Raw genomic sequence first — 19,859 nt, forward strand, 5'->3', positions numbered from 1 at the left:
ACATTTGTTATCATTTTAACAGAATAAAGAAAATATTTTTTACATTTTGAAATCATGCAAAAAAAAAAACTCACATGAGTATGTGATGCAGCCACAAGGGAGATGATATGATCTTACTCTGCTTGTTTCTGATCTATTATGTACACAATGGGGCCCATGGGGCTGAGGCAACAGGTAATGTAGGTAGGAAAACCAATTTAATACCAACATTTGGTGATTTAGTAACATCAGCAATAACTTGCATGCAATAAATATGATCTGGATACTTATTTTATTGATGCTTACACAGAACTGTTATCAGTAAACCTTGTATTTGTAGTGGGTTTATATCTATGGAGTGGAATCATTTTAGCTAGCCAACAAAGTCTTATCCACAGTCAACAAAGAAAAAAAATATTTTGGATAACTTTTCAAGAAAATAGACTTCAAGCAAGCCCTAGAATGAAAAGAGCACACATCGTTAGTAGTTATGGGAACTCCTAAGGGTTTTCGTGTATGGCAGCAACTGCACAGTGCTGTACTCTTGTGCCATATTGCAGGCTGAAGGGCTCTCACACGGATAGGGAGATGTATTTTCTTGATGCTCCAAAGTAACACTAGATGAGCAGAATAGATTACTAATACAGCCGCTCTGTATTAAAATGCTGAGCTGCCTACCATATGACTGCGCTCTAGAGGCTGCAGGATGACTAGGAGGATGACTAGGTGGAGTAACATGCAATCTCGCCAGATGAGCTGGATACATTGCACCACTTGTGTTCATACACAAATATGTTTTAGCAGTACAGAGAGAAAAACAAACCACAGGATCTGCAAAAACAGGAGGTAGATGACACTACGTAACACGATTCTACCAAGCACATAACAGGGTGGTCTGGGTAAATCCAGTGGGAATAGAAACCTACAGTTCAATGAATCGAATATGTTCTACTAGGACACTGTATAGGAGATTAGAATATCAAAGCTCAAGCTTGTGAGATAATGTAAGATTTACAATGGCTGCTGTGCCAAAATTTCAGCTCCAACTGGAAAAAAAGAAAGAATAGTAAAGTATACCTCACTCGAGAAGGGTAGTGGCTTTGTATAAAAAAGTGACTTCATAGGTGCTGCTGTATGCCAATAATTTGGTGCACACTTAGACTAGACAGTGTAAAGATGTGCCAGATTTATCAAACAGCCTGAGCCACTGTGAGAAATCCGGTGCATTTGTAGTCAATCTAGTCTAAGTTTACATTGTCTAAGTTTCGGTAAATCGAGGAAAGGAGTTCCATGCAACTTAAAGCATACCTGGCAGATCACCCAAAAAAAAAAAACTGTTAGGCTGGGTTCACATCACGTTTTTACCAATACAGGACTGCATACGGCTGGGGGGAGCTAAAACCTTTCACTCCCGTAACCCTGCCGTTTGCCACCCGTATGTAATCCATTTCAATGAGCCGACTGGAGTGAAACGCCGACTCCGGTCAGCTCATTTTTGTCCCGAATGCGTTTTTTCCACCGCACCTAAAACCGTAGTCGACCACAGTTTGAGATCTGGTGGAAAACCGCTTATGGGGCAAAAAGGAGCTGACCGGAGTGAAACGTTCATTGAAATTAATTACATACAGGCAGCATATGGCAGGGATATGAGAGCGCAAGGTTTTAGCTCCCCCCAGCCGTATGCGGTCGCGTATTGGTAAAAAGTGATGTGAACCCAGCCTTTTATGTTGCTCAGTATCTCATCCTGATCATGTACATATCATTGTTATGTGTCTATGACCTATATTTCTCTCATAATTAGCTTTATTTCTGAATTACCTTAATGTTGTTGACTAGAAGCAGGGGGGCGGGTCCCTATTTTCTCCTCAGGTGATAATCACTCCCCCTCACTCACTCTCCTCAGTCACTCTGTAACCCTTTCCTTTTTGGTTTTATGCTATACACGCACACTGTGTGCCTACAGCTTTTGCAAAACTACAGCTCCCAGCATGCCCATACATGCTTGGAGTTGTAGTTTTGCAACAGCTGGAGGCATATGATTGGTAAAACTTAGATTTACAGCAGTGTTGCTGCAGGCTATGTTCCTCCTACTGTTGCATAACTACAACTTCCAGCATGCCCACACATCATTTGGCTGTGCAGGCATGATGGGAGTTGTAGTTTTGCAACAGCTGGAGGCATATGATTGTAGTCCCCCTGTATTAGATACACACCCCATCATTGACTTCATTTATTCATACAAATGCAGATTACCTAGACAACACAGATTTACACATTACACACATACATATATATCCACACACACACACAAACACACACTCACACATATATATATATATATATATATATATATATATATATGTTTATACATGCATGCAGGGACACTTACTTTTTAAACAAAAAATCCTCCATTCAGTCCCCATCTTCAGTCACCAGCTTCTTTCATCATCTGCTCACAGGCAGCAGTGTACTCCCGCCCCACCCCCCTTATCCTCACACGAGGAGACTATGAAGTAAACACAGACAGTGAGGGAGCTGATCACAGCAGCTTTAGATCTGCAGACCTGTCCATCATGAAGTGGGTCCATGATGTAGGTGATGACAAGTAGACACAGCCAGGCTGGTATGTCTCCCAGGAAGCAGGGAGGCAGATTATGACTGGCTTTTTCAGTATGAAATACTGATTTTTTTTTTTAATGAAAGCAATTGCAAAACCTAATGGTTTTGCATGCTTTAAAACATATCAAAAGTTTCTATATCTCACAGTGCCCTGCATGCTGAGTCCTTAAGGATGTAGGTACGCCCATGGGAATTCCGGTCCCCGCCGCTAGCTGGTCGGGGACCGAACTGGAATGCCTGCTGAAATCATTAAGCAGGCATCCCGACACATCGCCATGTTGGTGATCGCTGCAAATCGCCGATCAATTCAGACCGGCAATCTGCAGCAATTCCTGGTTATGCCGGTGACCTGGTGACCCGGAAAATAAGGGGATAGGAGTGAGGTGGCAGGGGGGGGGCACCCCTCCTATCCCTGCTATTGGTTGGTCAGAAGCGACTGACCAATAGCAGATCGGGGGCGGGGGGTTAAAGTTCAGTTCCCCCATTCTCCCCTGCCACGGTAGTCAGGGCAGAACGGGGGAACTGTGGTGTAACCGGCGGCCGCAGTGGAGGTCCCTTACCGGCGCTGATCGTTGGCAGGCGACAATGCTCTCCCTGGTGCGGCGTGTGATGATCCTGCTGACTATGGAAGCCGGTGAGTTGTTGCCTAGCAACATCTGGAGGACTACAGTTTGGAGATCACTGTGCAGTGGTCTCTAAACTGTGGCCCTTTAGATCTTGCAAAACTACAACTCCCAGCATGCGCGAACAGCAAACGGCTGTCTCGCAATGCTGGAAGTTGTAGTTGCGTACCTCCAGCTGTTGTATATCTACATCTCCCAGCATGCCCTTCAGCGATCAGTACATGCTGGGAGTTGTAGTTTTGCAACAGCTTGAGGTACACTGGTTGGAAAACTCTGAGTTAGGTAACAGAACCTAACTGATGGTTTTCCAACCAGTGTGCCTCCAGCTGTTGCAAAAGTACAACTCACAGCATGCACGGTCTGTCAGTGCATGCTTGGAGTTGTAGTTTTGCAACAGCTGGAAGTTTGCCCCCCCCCCCTCCATGCGAGTGTACAGGGTAAATGCTCTGTAAAATGCCCTGCGGCTGCACAACAAGGCTCAGGAATGAGAGCGCACTATGTACATTTGAGGCATAAATTGGTGATTTGCACAGGGGTGGCTCATTTTACAGTGGCTCTGACATAAACGCGAAAAAATTAAATACTCACGTGTGACACCATTTTGGAAACTACACCCCTCACGGAATGTAACAAGGGGTATAGTGAGCCTTAACACCCCACAGGTGTTTGACAAATTTTCATTAAAGTTGGAAGTGAAAATGAAAAAAAAAAAAAAAAGATTTCACAAGGAAAAATAGGGAAAAAAGCCCCCCAAAGTTTGTAACCCCAGTTCTTTTGAGTAAGAACATACCCCATATGTGGATGTAAAGTGCTCTGCAGGCGAACTACAATGCTCAGAAGAGAAAGAGCGCCATTGGGCTTTTGGAGAGAAAATTTGTCTGGAATTGAAGGCCAAGTGTTCATACAAAGCCCCCATAGTGCCAGAACAATGGACCCCATTTCGGAAACTACCCCTCACGTAATTTAATAAGGGGTACAGTAAGTATTTATGCCCCACAGCTGTCTGACAGATTTTTGGAACAGTGGTCGGTGAAAATGAAAAATGTAATTTTTCATTTGCACAGCCCACTGTTCCAAAGATCTGTCAAACACCAGTGGGGCATAATTGCTCACTGCACCCGTTATTAAATTATTGGGGGGTGCAGTATCAAAAATGGGGTCACATGTGGGGGGGTTCACTGTTCTGGCACCACGGGGGGCTTTGTAAACGCACAAGGCCCCCAACTTCTATTCCAACCAAATTCTCTCCAAAAGCTCAATGGTGCTCCTTCTCTTCTGAGCATTGTAGTGCATCAGCAGAGCACTTGACGTCCACACATGGGATATTTTGGGGAAAAAACTGCATTTGAGTTAAATTATTATTATTTTTTTCATTTACACATCTGACTTTAACAAAAAGTCATCAAACACCTGTGGGGTGTTAAGGCTCACTGTACCCCTTGTTACGTTCCTTGAGGGGTGTAGTTTCCAAAATAGTATGCCATGTGGGGTTTTTTATTTTGCTGTTCTGGTACCATAGGGGCTTCCTTAATGCGACATGCCCCCCTAAAAACCATTTCAGCAAAATTTGCTTTCCAAAAGCCAAATGTCACTCCTTCTCTTCTGAGCAATGTAGTACGCCTGCAGGGCACTTGATGTCCACACATGGGGTATTTCCATACTCAGAAGAGATGGGGTTACAAATTTTGGGGGACATTTTCTCCTATTACCCTTTGTAAAAATTTAAAATTTGGGGGAAAAACAGCATTTTAGTGAAATTTTTTTTTTAATTTACACATCCAAATTTAACAAAAAGTCATCAAACACCTGTGGGATGTTAAGGCTCACTGTACCCCTTGTTACGTTCCTTGAGGGGTGTAGTTTCCAAAATAGTATGCCATGTGTTTTTTTTTTTGCTGTTCTGGCACCATAGGGGCTTCCTAAATGGGACATGCCCCCCAAAAACCATTTCTGAAAAACTCACTCTCCAAAATCCCAATGTCGCTCTTTCCCTTCTGAGCCCTCTAGTGCACCCACAGAGCACTTGACATACAAATATGAGATATTTCCTTACTCGATAGAAATTGGGTTACAAATGTTAGGATGATTTCTCTCCTTTTACCCCTTGTAAAAATTCAAATTCAAAAACTGGGTCTACAAGAACATGCAAGTGTAAAAAATGAAGATTTTGAATCTTCTCCTTCACTTTGCTGCTATTCCTTTGAAACACCTAAAGGGTTTACACACTTATTGAATGTAAATGTGAATACTTTGAGGGGTGCAGTTTTTGTAATGGGGTCCATTATGGGGTATTTCTAATATGAAGGCCCCTCAAATCCACTTCAAATCTGAACTGGTCCCTGAAAAATTCTGATTTACAAAAATTTGTGAAAAATTTGAAAATTGCTGCTGAACTTTGAAGCTTCCAAAAGTAAAAACATGTCAACTTTATGATGCAAACATAAAATAGACATATTGTAAATGTGAATCAATATATAATTTATTTGGAATGTCTATTTTACTTACAAGCAGAGAGCTTCAAAGTAAAAAAAATGCGAAATGATGCAAGTATCGACAAAAATTTACCACTAACATAAAGTAGAATATGTCACGAAAAAAACAATCTCAGAATCAGAAGGAAAAGTAAAAGCATCCGAGAGTTATTAATGCTTAAAGTGACAGTGGTCAGATTTACAAAAAAGGGCTGTGTCCTTAAGGTGAAGATGAGCTGCATCCTTAAGGGGTTAAATAACTCCCTTGGAGTGCAACTGTGTCAAGAAATAGGTAAAAACTGAAAATCTCACTCCATAAAATCTCACTCATAAAGAGTAACACAACAAGCTCTTTCCTATACTGATGGAACCACCTTTCTAACAAAAGTGGTGTTTGTAAAAGAAAGGGTGCCCCATATCAATTATGGAGTATGATTTTGCCCACCAGGATATAAAGGTAGAGTATTTATTTCTACTTATCCCTTTATTTGCAGGCATCTGGTAAGAAGAATCTTGCCCAGTTTCCTACCAGTAGCAAAAGGAATAGGACAAACTAGGGTGGGGTCCTCTCTCTCTCCAAGTGCCCCATGGCAGCTGCATAGTCTCACTCTATGGTATGTACGTCCTTGTCCACACAGCAAGGATGTTCTTCAGTCATTTGTGCAGTTTGTGGAATGAATGTCAGTTATTTGTATTGACCTTGTATATAACACTTTTATAACACTGTTGTAAAATGCTGACCAATGTGTACCTTTGTGAATGTGACCTATGTAGGGAAAAATGAGTTCAGATGACTAGAAAAATATTTTAAGAAATAAATTCACAGAATCTTAGACTGGGGTAGAATAAAAAAAATCAAAATGGTATTAAACCGTGGTGGTCCCAACTAGAATTGACCTACCATTCAAAAAAACAGCAATACATATACAATATGTACCCCCAAAATAGTGCCATTGTGGCGACAGTTATGCATGTTTTTTTTTGTAAATTGGGAATGCAGCTTTAGATACAGTTTTTAAGTTCTTCCTTTATATTTCCCATTCCTTTTAACCCCTTAACGACACAGGACGTAAATGTATGTCCTGGTGATGTGGTACTTAACGCACCAGGACGTACATTTACGTCCTGAGCATAACCGCAGGCATCGAAGCGATGCTGGCATCATGCGCGGCAGGTCCCGGTTGTGGACCGCAGCCAGGGACCGGCCAGTAATGGCGGACATCCGCGATCCCGCGTATGTCCGCCATTAACCCCTCAGATGCCGTGATCAATACAGATCACGGCATCTGCAGCATTGCGGTCACTTAACAGGATGATTGGATCGCTCGCAGCGCTGCCGTGGCGATCCGATCATCCTGCACAGCAGACGGAGGTCCCCTCACTTGGCTCCGCTGCCTTCCGGGAGTCTTCTGCTCTGATCTGCCTTCCCGCAGACCAGAGCAGAAGATGACTGATAATGCTGATCAGTGATGTGTCCTATACATAGCACTGAACAGCATTAGCAATCGAATGGTCGCTATAAATAGTCCCCTATGGGGACAATAAGAGTGCAAAAATAAAAGTAAAAAAAGTGAAAAAATAAAGTAAAAAAAATGTGAAAAAACCCCTCCCCCAATAAAAACGTAATTTGTCCCATTTTCCCTATTTTACCCCCAAAAAGTGTAAAAAATTTTTTTATTTACATATTTGGTATCGCCGCATGTGAAAATATCCAAACTATTAAAATAAAATGTAAATGATCCCGTACGGTGAACGGCGTGAACGTAAAAAAAAAAATTCCAAAATAGCTGCTTTTTTTTATAACATTTTATTTAAAAAAAAATATATAAAAATGTAATAAAAGTTTTGTATAAGCAACTATGGTATTAATAAAAAGGAAAGATCATGGCGCAAAAAATGAGCCCTCATACCACTGCTTATACGGAAAAATGAAAAAGTTATAGGTCTTCAAAACAGGGTGATTTTAAACGTACTAATTTAGTTTAAAAGTTTGTGATTTTTTTTAAGCACAACAGTAATAGAAAAGTATGTTATATTGGGTATCATTTTAATCGTATTGACCCAGAGAATAAAAAACACATGTCATTTTTACCATAAATTGTACGGCGTGAAAACAAAGCCTTCCAAAATTAGCAAAATTGCGATTTTCTTTTTAATTTCCCCACACAAATAGTATTTTTTTGGTTGCGACATACATTTTATGGTAAAGTGAGTGATGGCATTACAACGGACAACTGGTCGCGCAAAAAAACAAGCCCTCATACTAGTCTGTGGATGAAAATATAAAAGAGTTAGGATTTTTTGAAGGGGAGGAGGAGTGCAAAAATAAAAGTAAAAGAAGTAAAAAAATAAAGTAAAAAAAATGTGAAAAAACCCCTCCCCCAATAAAAACGTAAATTGTCCCATTTTCCCTATTTTACCCCCAAAAAGTGTAAAAATTTTTTTTTATTTACATATTTGGTATCGCCGCATGCGTAAATATCCAAACTATTAAAATAAAATGTAAATGATCCCGTACGGTGAACGGCGTGAACATAAAAAAAAAAAAATCCAAAATAGCTGCTTTTTTTTATAACATTTTATTCCCAAAAAAAATATATAAAAATGTAATAAAAGTTTTGTATAAGCAACTATGGTATTAATAAAAAGGAAAGATCATGGCACAAAAAATGAGCCCTCATACCACTGCTTATACGGAAAAATGAAAAAGTTATAGGTCTTCAAAACAGGGTGATTTTAAACGTACCAATTTGGTTAAAAAGTTTGTGATTTTTTTTAAGCACAACATTAATAGAAAAGTATGTTATATTGGGTATCATTTTAATCGTATTGACCCAGAGAATAAAAAACACATGTCATTTTTACCATAAATTGTACGGCGTGAAAACAAAGCCTTCCAAAATTAGCAAAATTGCGATTTTCTTTTTAATTTCCCCACACAAATAGTATTTTTTTGGTTGCGACATACATTTTATGGTAAAGTGAGTGATGGCATTACAACGGACAACTGGTCGCGCAAAAAAACAAGCCCTCATACTAGTCTGTGGATGAAAATATAAAAGAGTTAGGATTTTTTGAAGGGGAGGAGGAAAAAACGAAAACGTCAAAATAAAATTGTCTTAGTCCTTAAGGTCCAAATGGGCTGAGTCCTTAAGGGGTTAAATTCTCTTTTGGTTTTGGCTCAAAAACACTGCCACAAAATTTACAGTTGTGTGTGACACCAGCCTAAAAATTGCTACTTGTCCTGCATACAACTAGACTTCATTTGGCTGGGCCAAAGAAAAGTTATGGCTTTTTAAATGTGACAATGAGAAGAAAGCTAAGCAAAAAACAAACTCTGCATTATTAAAGGGCCTCTTTTGTTTTAACAAACTTAAATGCATAAATCAATAGTATAAGTGAATATAAAACTTGTAAAAAAAATAAATAAATAGCTTCTTTCTCGTTTTTTTTGCCTTCCTTTCTTTTCCATTAACCATTAGCCATTAGCCATTAGGCTCATTCCCTTGAGAAAGTCAGCATAGCTGATGAAACATCGGGGGTAGGGGGGGGATAACTGAGACTATTTTAATAATAATAATAATATCAGTACTAAACACATACAGAGCAACTGAGACTATTTTAATATCAGACCTATGTCCATGTAATATCAGAATTAAACACATACAGAGCAACTGAACCAGCCGGTTAGCACAATCAAGTGTAACCTAAGGATGTGTTACATATAACAAGGAACTCAGTCTGTAAATTTTTAAACCACTACAGGTTTTATAAGATATCCACTGGATTTTAACTTATGAATCTAATAAAGTAACGTATTTATCGGCGTATAACATGCACTTTTTAGGCAAAAATTTTTAGCCTAAAGTCTACCTGCGTGTTATACGCTGATAAGCCGCTGCAGTTCAATGATTTAAAGCGGGCGCTTTAAATCAATGAACTGCAGCGGCTTTGCAGGTGCAGAGACCGCCAGCGCTGCCGGCTTCTCTGTCCCTGCCTGCCCTGGGGTCTAGAGCCCTGCTGCCGGCCCTTCTCTCCCCCTGGCTATTGGCGCCGCTGCCCGTTCTCTCCCCCTGACTATCGGTGCCGGCGCCCCATTGCTGGCACCGATAGCCAGGGGGAGAGAAGCGGCGCCGGCAGACAGGGGGAGAGAAGGGGCAGCGGCACCCATTGCCGGCGCCGCTGCCCCGTTGCCTCCCCTCATCCCGGTTGCATAATTACCTGTTGCCGGGGTCGGGTCCGCACTGCCTCAGGCCTCCGGTGTGCGTCCCCTGTGTTGTTGCTATGCGCTGCACGGTGCAGCGCAATGACGTCACTCCTCATTGCGCCGCGCCGTGCAGCGCATAGCAACGATGCATGGGACGCACATCGGAGGCCTGAAGCAGCCCGATAGCCAGCGGGAGAGAAGCGGCGGCAGCAGGGCTCTAGACCCCAGGAAAGGCAGGGAAAGAGAAGCGGGCAGCGACGGCCTCTCTCCCGCTGCCTTTCCTGGGGGTGTATCAGGGTATACGCATGCACACACACGCACCCTCATTTTACCATGGATATTTGGGTAAAAATTTTTTTTTACCCAAATATCCTTGGTAAAATGAGGGTGCGTGTTATAGGCCGGTGCGTGGTATACCCCGATAAATACGGTATTAATTTTAGGGGGGATTTCTAATTTAGGGGGTGACCCTTAAAGGTTGTTGATTGCCTTTCTTCTCCAAAACTCATCATTCTCTTTTTGAAAAACTGCTTAAATGGGTACTCCGGTGGAAACCTTTTTTTCTTATTGAACTGGTGCCAGAAAGTTAAACAGATTTTACTTCTATTAAAAAATCTTAATCCTTTCAGTACTTTTTAGCAGCTGTTTGCTACAGAGGAAAATCTTTATTTTTTTGAATTTCTTTTTTGTGTTGTCCACAGTGCTCTCTGCTGACACCTGATGCCCGTATCAGGAGCTGTCCAGAGCAGGAGAAAATCCCCATAGCAAACCTATGCTGCTCTGGACAGTTCCTGACATGGACAGAGGTGTCAGCAGAGAGCACTGTGGACAACACAAAAAAGAAATTGAAAAAGTAAAGAATTTCCTCTGTAGCATACAGCTGCTAAAAAGTACCAAAAGGATTGAGATTTTTTAATAGAAGTAATTTAATAATCTGTTTAACTTTCTGGCACCAGTTCATTATAAAAAATAAAAAAAAGTTTTCCACCGGAGTACCCCTTTATGTCCACCCTGAGAAACAATACAGACTATTAGTTCACTGAGAGATCAATTACATGCTTCCCAACAGAAATCTATGAAGAACAGATGATAAGTGGGAAGTAAGTGAGGAAGTCCATTCTGAGTGGGAAAACAGACTCACTGAAAGATCATGTTACATGATGCCCTAAATAAATATATGGAGAGGAGCAGAGGGAAGAAAGAAAAGGGGGAGGGAGTGGCTGGAGAGACAGAAGTAGAAAGAGAGACTATAGAGAGATTGCAGAAGCTTATAGTGAGTATTACATCTGACCATCTATTTCACAGTTATACTACTCAGTACTGCTCTATAGTGTACTCCATGTGCAATAGAGATATAGAAGAGCAGCATCTCCTATTCTGAGTGGGCATCTTATGGAGAAATCATAGCAGCTAGTCTTCACCCAGGACAATTGAAAATTTGAGATAGTGCCAGCATATACAAGTTATATAAAGACAAGAAATAGAGTTACTTTTACATACACATGCATGACAGCTTATCATGAAAAGTTATCTGAAATGACTACACTAGACTAAATGGCACACTCACTGCCAAACTAAGCCGTATTATAAAGGAGTTAAGCCGATGATCCACAGATGAACAGAACAGTTTCATAAAGTATACAATCAAAACCATAAATCTACTTTGAGCTAAGAAAGCAATAATTTCTAACTAAGGCTTTACGCACATTGAAAGGGGTACTCTCCCTCTAGACATCTTATCCCGTATCCAAAGGATAGGGGATTAGATTTCTGATCGCAGGGGGTCTGGCCGCTGGGACCCTCTACGATCTACAGGCTGGTACCCCAGTGTTCTGAACATTAGGTTCAAAACGCCGGTTTGGGCAGCCGTGGTTGTGATGTCACGTCATGCCCCCTCCATTCATCCATTCATGTCTATGGGAGGGAGCGTGACAAGTTGTCACGCCCCCTCCCATAGACATGAATGGAAGGGGAATTTCTAACTAAGGCTTTATGCACATTTAAAGGTGGACCCCCCCCCCCCCCCTAAAGATCTCATCCCCCATCCAAAGGATAGGGGATTAGATATCTGATCGCTGGAGGTTCAGCCGCTGGGACCCCCCACGATCTCCGGGCCGGCAACCCAGTGTTCTGAACATTGTGTTCAGAATGCCGGCTTCTGGCGGCCTTGGTTGTGACGTCACTTCATGCTTCCTCCATTGATGTCTATGGGAGGGGGCGTGACAGCCATCACGCCCCCTCCCATAGACATGAATGGAGGGGGCGTACTGGCCCAGAGATCATGGGGTGTCCCAGCTGCCAGACCACCCTCCCTTCCTCAGGGGTGGAGTACCCCTTTAACAAAAATAAAAAGCAGTAACTTGAGGCAATGCACTGAGCTCGGTAATACATGAAGGTCATTGGAAGGTGGGTCGCTACTTCAATGAAAGAATAAAGAGAAGAAGATCTGAAGATCTGAAGTGAGCTGATGAAAAAAAGGAAGGTCCATATGCTGAGCGGTGTGCTAGCCTTCCCTTTGTGAATCGGTACCTCTTATAATGCAATTTAAAAGATTTAAATGACTGATGGTTTTAAGGCAGACAAGGGACACAAAGTTCAATTAAAAATCTCGTTCGGCACATTGTGAACTAAGCACTTCTAGCAAAGGTGTGAAAAACAAATTTATTCCAGCACCCTCATCACTGTCACAGATAATCAACTTAATTAGGTGTTAATTATGTTTCACTGTTAAAATGAAATGTGACTATATCTGCACACAATCAAAATTACTTCTATTACCCCAGCACCAAAATACCACTCTTGCATTTTTGCCTCTGCTATTTATAAATTATGCTGTACACGGAAGACGCGATCAAAGTATCCTTCTCCAAATAAGAAAAAAGTAATATTTTGTGCTGGATGAGCAATTTGGGAAAATAACACGTTTTGTATTATTCTATTTTCCGCACCTGCAGAATTGCAAAACCCAGGGGCCATAGAACTCATCCCTATTTAACGTAAACTGCTCGAGAGCAGAGCGGAGAATATTAAGTTAGCTGTGTGGTTGGGGTTATGGTGTCAATGTATTAGAGATAAGCTGTTTTCTCAGCAAAAGGGATAACATTAGAGAGGAACTGTTGTGTGCTCACCTGGCATTGAACTTCAAGGTTAGTAATGACCCCTATAAATCCCCTAGATGTAGCAGAGTTGCATTTGACAAATAATGAACCCATTTTGACTGAAGAATTTGACAGAATTTCTCAAGCGGAAAATCCACAGCAGACTAATAATCTGTTGCAGAATTTCTGCTGTGAAATAAACTCACTGTAAATCCCAATGTGAACGTACCCTTAGGCTAGAAACTGATTTTATTTTATTTTTCTAATTAAAGGCCCCAAGAATCGCTATACCCACCACAAGGCATTTATTTGGGCCAAAACCACAGCAACACCAAAGCCACAGCATGCTGCGATTTTTGAAAACTGCCACTGAACACTAAAGGGAGGGAAAATGCCAAAACATTTTTTTATATATCAACTGGCTCCGGAAAGTTAAACAGATTTGTAAATTACTTCTATTAAAAAATCTTAATCCTTCCAATAGTTATTAGCTTCTGAAGTTGAGTTGTTATTTTCTGTCTAACTGCTCTCTGATGACTCACGTCCCGGGAGCTGTGCAGTTCCTATGGGGATATTCTCCCATCATGCACAGCTCCCGGGATGTGACATCATCATTCAGCAGTTAGACAGAAAACTTCAGAAGCTAATAACTATTGGAAGGATTAAGATCTTTTAATAGAAGTAATTTACTGTTTAACTTTCCAGAGCCAGTTGATGTATATAAAAAAAGGTTTTGCCTGGAATACCCTTTAAAATAAAGCACCACGCAATATATGGTGTTTTGAACACGAAAGTGGTGAAATCTGTTTTGAAAATCTGTTTTCATGTTTACACAAAGCTAAATTGGCCGTAAAACATAAGTGTTATAAAATCTGCTTGATTTTCTTATAACATGTTCCATTGTTGTCAATGGATAATCAGCGATTAGGGTACACGAAGGTAAAATGTATGTAGTTCCAACAGCCATTAAATTAATTAACAACATATAATTTATTTTAGCAAATTTCGGGTAAAAAAAAAGAAAAGATGAAATAAAAAAATATATACTTTTTTTGTAAAATCTACTGTTTACCGTTTACCAAACAGCAGCTGAAAAAGATAGCACGTGAACATAGCCTTAGGGCAGGGTCACACGTAAAGGATCCGCAGGCTGTTATACGCTGCGGATCCGCCAGTGACCCGACCCATTTTGTGCATCCAGCTGTTGCCACCCTTCCTGGCTCTGCCCCTGGCCTGCTTGCAGCGACAATCCACCGCTACGAGCAGCCACACAGGGGGCCTGCGGATCGGCGAGTGCACTCTGACATCGTGGAGCAGCCGCAATGTCAGAGTGCACTTGCCGACTCGCAGGCTCCCTATGTGGCTGCTTTTAGCGGCGGATTGCTGCAGCGAACAGGCCAGGGGCGGAGCGAGGCGGGGGTGGGGACAACCTGAGGCACAAAATGGGTCGGGTCACTGGCGGATCTGCAGCATAAAATACGCTGCGGATCTGTTACTTGTGACCTGAACCTTTAAGAGAGTCTGTCAGTGGATTTATGCTGCCCGAACCATAGGCAGCAACAAATCACAACCAGCTTTTTCATCATGACCAATGAAGTTTTACTCTGAAACGCAGTGTGGCCGGGTTCACACAATGGAAAATTCAGCATCAAAGTTTATTTTGAGCGCAGATTTTTGCCTGTAATTACAAACCAAAATCAGCATGCCCATTTTTCCGCTGTGTGAACCCGGCCTTACATTGCAGAGAAAAATTAAGCTTAAAGGGGTACTCCGGTGAAAAACTATTTTTTTCTAATCAACTGGTGCCAGAAAGTTGAACAGATTTGTAAATTACTTATAATTTAAAATCTTAATCCTTCCAGTACTTATCAGCTGCTTTATACTCCAGGGGAAGTGGAATAGATCTTTTCTGCCTGACCACAGGAGAGGTTTGCTATTGGGATTTGCTCCTGCTCTGGACAGTTCCTGACACGGACAGAGCTGTTAGAAGAGAGCAGTGTGGTCAACCAGAGAAGAACTATACAACTTCCTCTGTAGTATACAGCGGCTGATAAGTACTGGAAAGATTAAGATTTAAGAAATTTACAAATCTGTTGACTTTTTGGCACCAGTTGATTTAAAAAAATTTTTTCCACCGGAGTACCCCTTTAAGCCAAGCTGTGGGACCAGGGAAGTGGCTGGGAAGTGGTCATCTCAGCTTTTTAGGTAGATTTTATCCTCATTCAGTTTTAGGACAGCAGCAGGAAAAAGGAGTGAATTAGACGCTATCTTAAAAGAGTATACAGGGGAGAGAGTGACCTTGGAGAACAGCTCATAATGGCTTTAGAAAGACGGGCTCCATAGACTTAGGGTCCGTGCACACAGAGGAAATGTCACGGAAATTTTACTGTGTGCATGGGGCAGCAGAATCCCACTAAAACAATGGGACTTTGCTACAACAAAATTTCCAAGCTGAATTTTTCTGCCAGATTCAGTGTAAATATGCTCTTAGTGTGGTGATTCCTTATTTTTTTGCAAGAGCAGAATCTGAAAATCACTTAGGCTAGGTTTACATATGTCCGGCATCCGGCATAGGTGAACTCAGCTTAGATCTCGACGCAACTGATGCTACAACTAATGACAACATGCATCAGTTGTCATCTGTTGTATGGCATCCGGTGTCCATTGTTCCTGGATGCCAGACAGGGGAACACAGCAAGCTGCGTTCCCCTGTCCGATGCCGTCCGGCGTGTCCAACCATCCAGAGTCAAAATTGAGACGCTGGATGAATGTGAACTGTCTCATTCAAATGAATGGGATCAGCACTAGCATCACAGGGGTGTGGAAATTAAAAAAAATAACAAAATGAATGGGATCAGCACTAGCATCAGTTTTCCTCCAGTGCAGAGGGAAACGATGCTGGATGCCGGACAAATGTGAACCCAGCCTTACTGACCTATTTATTCTTAGTGCATCTGTTAGGGAAGGGGAAGAGGTCTGGATGCAGTATTTAAAGGGGTATTCCAGGAAAAAAACTTTATTTTTTTTAAATATGAAATGGCTCCAGAAAGTTAAACAGATTTGTAAATTACTTCTCTTAAAAAATCTTAATCCTTTCAATAATTATCAGATGCTGAAGTTGAGTTGTTGTTTTCTGTCTGGCAACAGTGCTCTCTGCTGACATCTCTGCTTGTCTCGGGAACTGCACAGAGTAGCAGAGTTTTGCTATGGGGATTTGCTTCTAAACAGGGCGGTTCCCGAGACAGGTGTCATCAGAGAGCACTTAGACAGAAAAGAACAACTCAACTTCAGCAGCTGATAAGTACTGAATGGATTAATATTTTTTTTAACTTTCTGGAGCCAGTTGATATATAAAACAAAGTTTTTTCTTGGATAACCCCTTTAATGCAACGAACACAGGAATGGATATTAAAGAGAGAACTGTCAGTTTGTCCTTTTCACATTTCCCTCAACTCCTGGATCAGAGGACTGTGTCAGAAATGCATTAAAACGGTGCGTGTAATACTCCAGCCTAATCTTACAGTTCGCTGTGCGGCATATTTAACATTTTGGTCAATGATTTCAAATGTGAAAACCAATTTGCATCCTTTCTTTATTGGTTCTTCTTGTGCTCCACAAATGGTTTTTACACAGTCAGAGCTAAGATGTTAGGTCACAGATAAAGGGCAGATAAAGTGCAGATATGCTGAATATACTTTAGATTCCAAAAAGGAACAAAGCTGAATTATTGCTTTTACTTTGGATGTGAATGGTGAAGAATATTACAAGTAGCTCAGAATCAGCGGCGTAATGGTTGACCTGCATTAAAATTCCCAAATACAGCAATTTAGTGCAAAGTTATTCTGCCATCACACTGTCCATGTAATGCTCCCATATTGGTAATTTACTCAATTTCCAATACTGTTTAATGTATTCTGCTGTTTAGTAAATGTTGAGTATCTTTATATTGTCTAGACCAGGGGGAATTTATTAACTGGTGTGCACCTTCTAAACTGGGTGCACAGTGGGGGTCATATTCAAAACTCTTCATGTCATAAGTTTCGCATTTCACCCCCAAAATTTTGACAAAAGTTTTACATGAGAATGATCCAGTCACGCCAGTGCACCAGTCACGCCAGTTTTAAAAAAGTGGGCCTGGTTATGTAAATTTAATATTTTACATAACATTTTCAAAGGGGTGAGAGTCCATTTTACATAAAAAATTTCACACCAGCTCTTTGTAAGTGTAGAAATCACAGAAATGGATGTTGTTGTTTTTTTCATGTCTATGGGAGGGAGCGTGAACGCTGTGTACTTCTGCTCCACAGCCGTCACGCCCCACCTATAGACATGAATGGAGGGGCTTGGTGTGACGTCACGAACATGGCCGCTTGAAGCCAGTGTTCTGAACATAAATGTCTAGGAACGAAGTACCCCTTTAACTCTCCTTGGGACTGCCAAAGATAGATGAGCGTTATACTTGTTCGTAACAACCATGAAGAGTAAATGGAGCAGCAGCACACAGGCAAAACTGCTACTTCATTCACAATGGGGCACAAATCTCCTTTCTGCTCACCTCTACCTGTCACATCACATAAAAAATAATGCTACATATGTTACTCACTAGGTCATGTAAATGCTGTACATGTCATTTTTATGAATCTAGCTTCTGTTTTTGGCTCATAAATCCCTCTGTACTCCTGCTCACTCATTCGGACATCTACTGCTCAGTAAGGGGCATGTCTGTGGCAAACACTGAGTCTGCCCTCACTCACCAAGAATTCCCTCCCTCCCTGAGTCTGCTTTGCTGTGTCTCTTCATCCAATCACTGCAGGCTGCTCAGTAACCCCCTCTTCTCTGTTTTCATGCTGCAGTCTGAGAGGACAGGAGTGAGCACAAAGGAGAGCTAATCTCAACCTCACTTCCTAGGCTTTATCCCAGCCTGTGCTTCAGCTGGGACAAAGATTATGCTGCAGCCAGACAGGATTACATTCTGGATAATATGGGGACCCCTAGTGGTCTTTTTTTATAAGCCATGATTTCTTTAAAACGGAGATAATTTTTTTTTTTTTATGAAGTATATTAGAAAGCTTAATGTTTTGCCAAGATGTACAACATATAAAAAACAATTTGATTCTGATAGTGCACATCTAAAACCAATAGGTTTTAATCTCTGGATAACCCTTTAATCCCTGGATTGATTTTTACTTTCCAGTTTGCTTCTGCCTCCGAGAAAAAAAAAATACTATGCAGTTTAGTTGGAAAAAAATTATAAATAAATAATTAAAAACCAGCAATTCATTTCCCCCCCAAAATCCTGCAAAATAGCAGTCTCATGGCATACCATGTGTATTCATGCTTGAACAGTAATTAACTACCATTTCGTAGCGAGAGAAAGTGTATGCCAATGAGATGCCATGTGGGTGTATCTATGTTCTGCTTAAGTCAGTAGCAAAGAGGCTGCGAATATAATCATCAGGTATTAGCATATATGACTTGGAAACAGTAGCTTATTAGATTCCGCTCCCTGCTAAATTAATTATTAGTTATGATATGGTAATCATTCATTTGGCTGAAATGATAATAAACTGCAACCATATGAACACTGCACTGCTACATTTGCATGACCGGCGCACAAAGCAAATATAAATATGTGGTGTCCCAGTACCGCATTTTATACGATACTTGTTTATTTGTGGGTCCCCATAGCCAGAGTCCCTAGGACTTAGGGATCCCTCTTAGCCAGTCTACCCCTAGTCGCCTCTGTTCTAGTGTATAAATCTCTAATTTATCCATAGGTTAATGTAAATAGGATAGTATATGTAAATAAATGGTTGATTACTTGTTTCCATGGCGTCGCAGGGCCTTTGGGTCATGTGATGCGTTCCAAGCCTCACTCTGGATCCGTTCCAGGCCTCACTTTGGTATTTCTAGGCTTGTTTTGGTTTTATTATGTGTATTGGACCTTTATAGGAAGTCAGATGATCACCCAGAAGCCTGTGTGACGGTGAGTGACAGCTGACCTTGGACCTATCAAATTAGGCTCCGCCCCCTGACCATATAAGGGATGCGGCAGCCATTTTAGTTCTCTTTGTTCCTGGGTTGCCAAGCGATCAACATCTCTCTATAGAACCTGCGCTGTTAAAAACCGTGAGTTAGGCCCAAGCCTCGCAGCAACGGACGATCCTTAGCAAATATAGAGTGTATCAATCCCCAAACACTCTGCGGGACCACCGGACCTAATCTAATGGCGTTTTTGGGAAGGGCGGCGATAGGCCGAAGCTATACCTCAGTAATACCAGCCCTCACCCTGGCGTCACGAGTGACAGGGTTAATATTAACCCCTCATATACCGATACCATACCACCACCACCATACACCCCCCCAAGGGCTACCACAAATGCATCCAATCTAAAAGTAAAAAATAAGTAGTAGGAGAAAATACAGTACTGTGTAAGATCTGCAGTATAGGGTACACTGGCTGTCCAACTCCACACCACGGGTACAGTTGTACAATCCCCAGAGGATGAGGGGCAATGGTTCGCAGGTGATGGGAATACATCGTCCAGTTGCCCAGAGCCCTGTCTGCAGACAATGAATTTTCAAGAACTTCCTGCAATACACAAATAAGATAAACATCAGTGATACCGTATAGTATGTGTAGCCCCAATGGCCATAGGTCTGAGCTGATATCAACCCCTTGGAGCAGTGTTTCCCAACCAGGGTGCTTCCAGCTGTTGCAAAACTACAACTCCCAGAGTGCTCGGACAGCCAAAGGCTGTCCGAGCATGCTGGGAGTTTTAGTTTTGCACCAGCCTGCCTTTAGTGAGCCACCAATTTTTTGTTACATTTCTGGTTAAGGCTGGGACGCCTGTTTTTTTCC

The 19,859-nt window shown here is 41.6% G+C and overlaps 1 protein-coding gene across 15 annotated transcripts in view; it reads right to left on the reverse strand.

The window, feature by feature from the left end:
- The window catches only part of PAPPA2 (pappalysin 2), a 381,240-nt gene that overhangs the window by 38,390 nt on the left and 322,991 nt on the right, over positions 1-19,859 (reverse strand). For all 15 annotated transcript variants that reach the window (XR_008846570.1, XM_056532020.1, XM_056532010.1 and 12 more), the window contains one exon: positions 19,427-19,589. Coding sequence is in view for 14 of the 15 variants with exons in the window: in XM_056532020.1 (XP_056387995.1) it covers positions 19,427-19,589 (163 nt within the window). In the remaining variant the exon portion in view is untranslated. The remainder of the gene's footprint in view (positions 1-19,426; positions 19,590-19,859) is intronic.

This window comes from Hyla sarda, chromosome 7 (genome assembly GCF_029499605.1).
Source record: "Hyla sarda isolate aHylSar1 chromosome 7, aHylSar1.hap1, whole genome shotgun sequence".
Classification (NCBI taxonomy): domain Eukaryota; kingdom Metazoa; phylum Chordata; class Amphibia; order Anura; family Hylidae; genus Hyla; species Hyla sarda.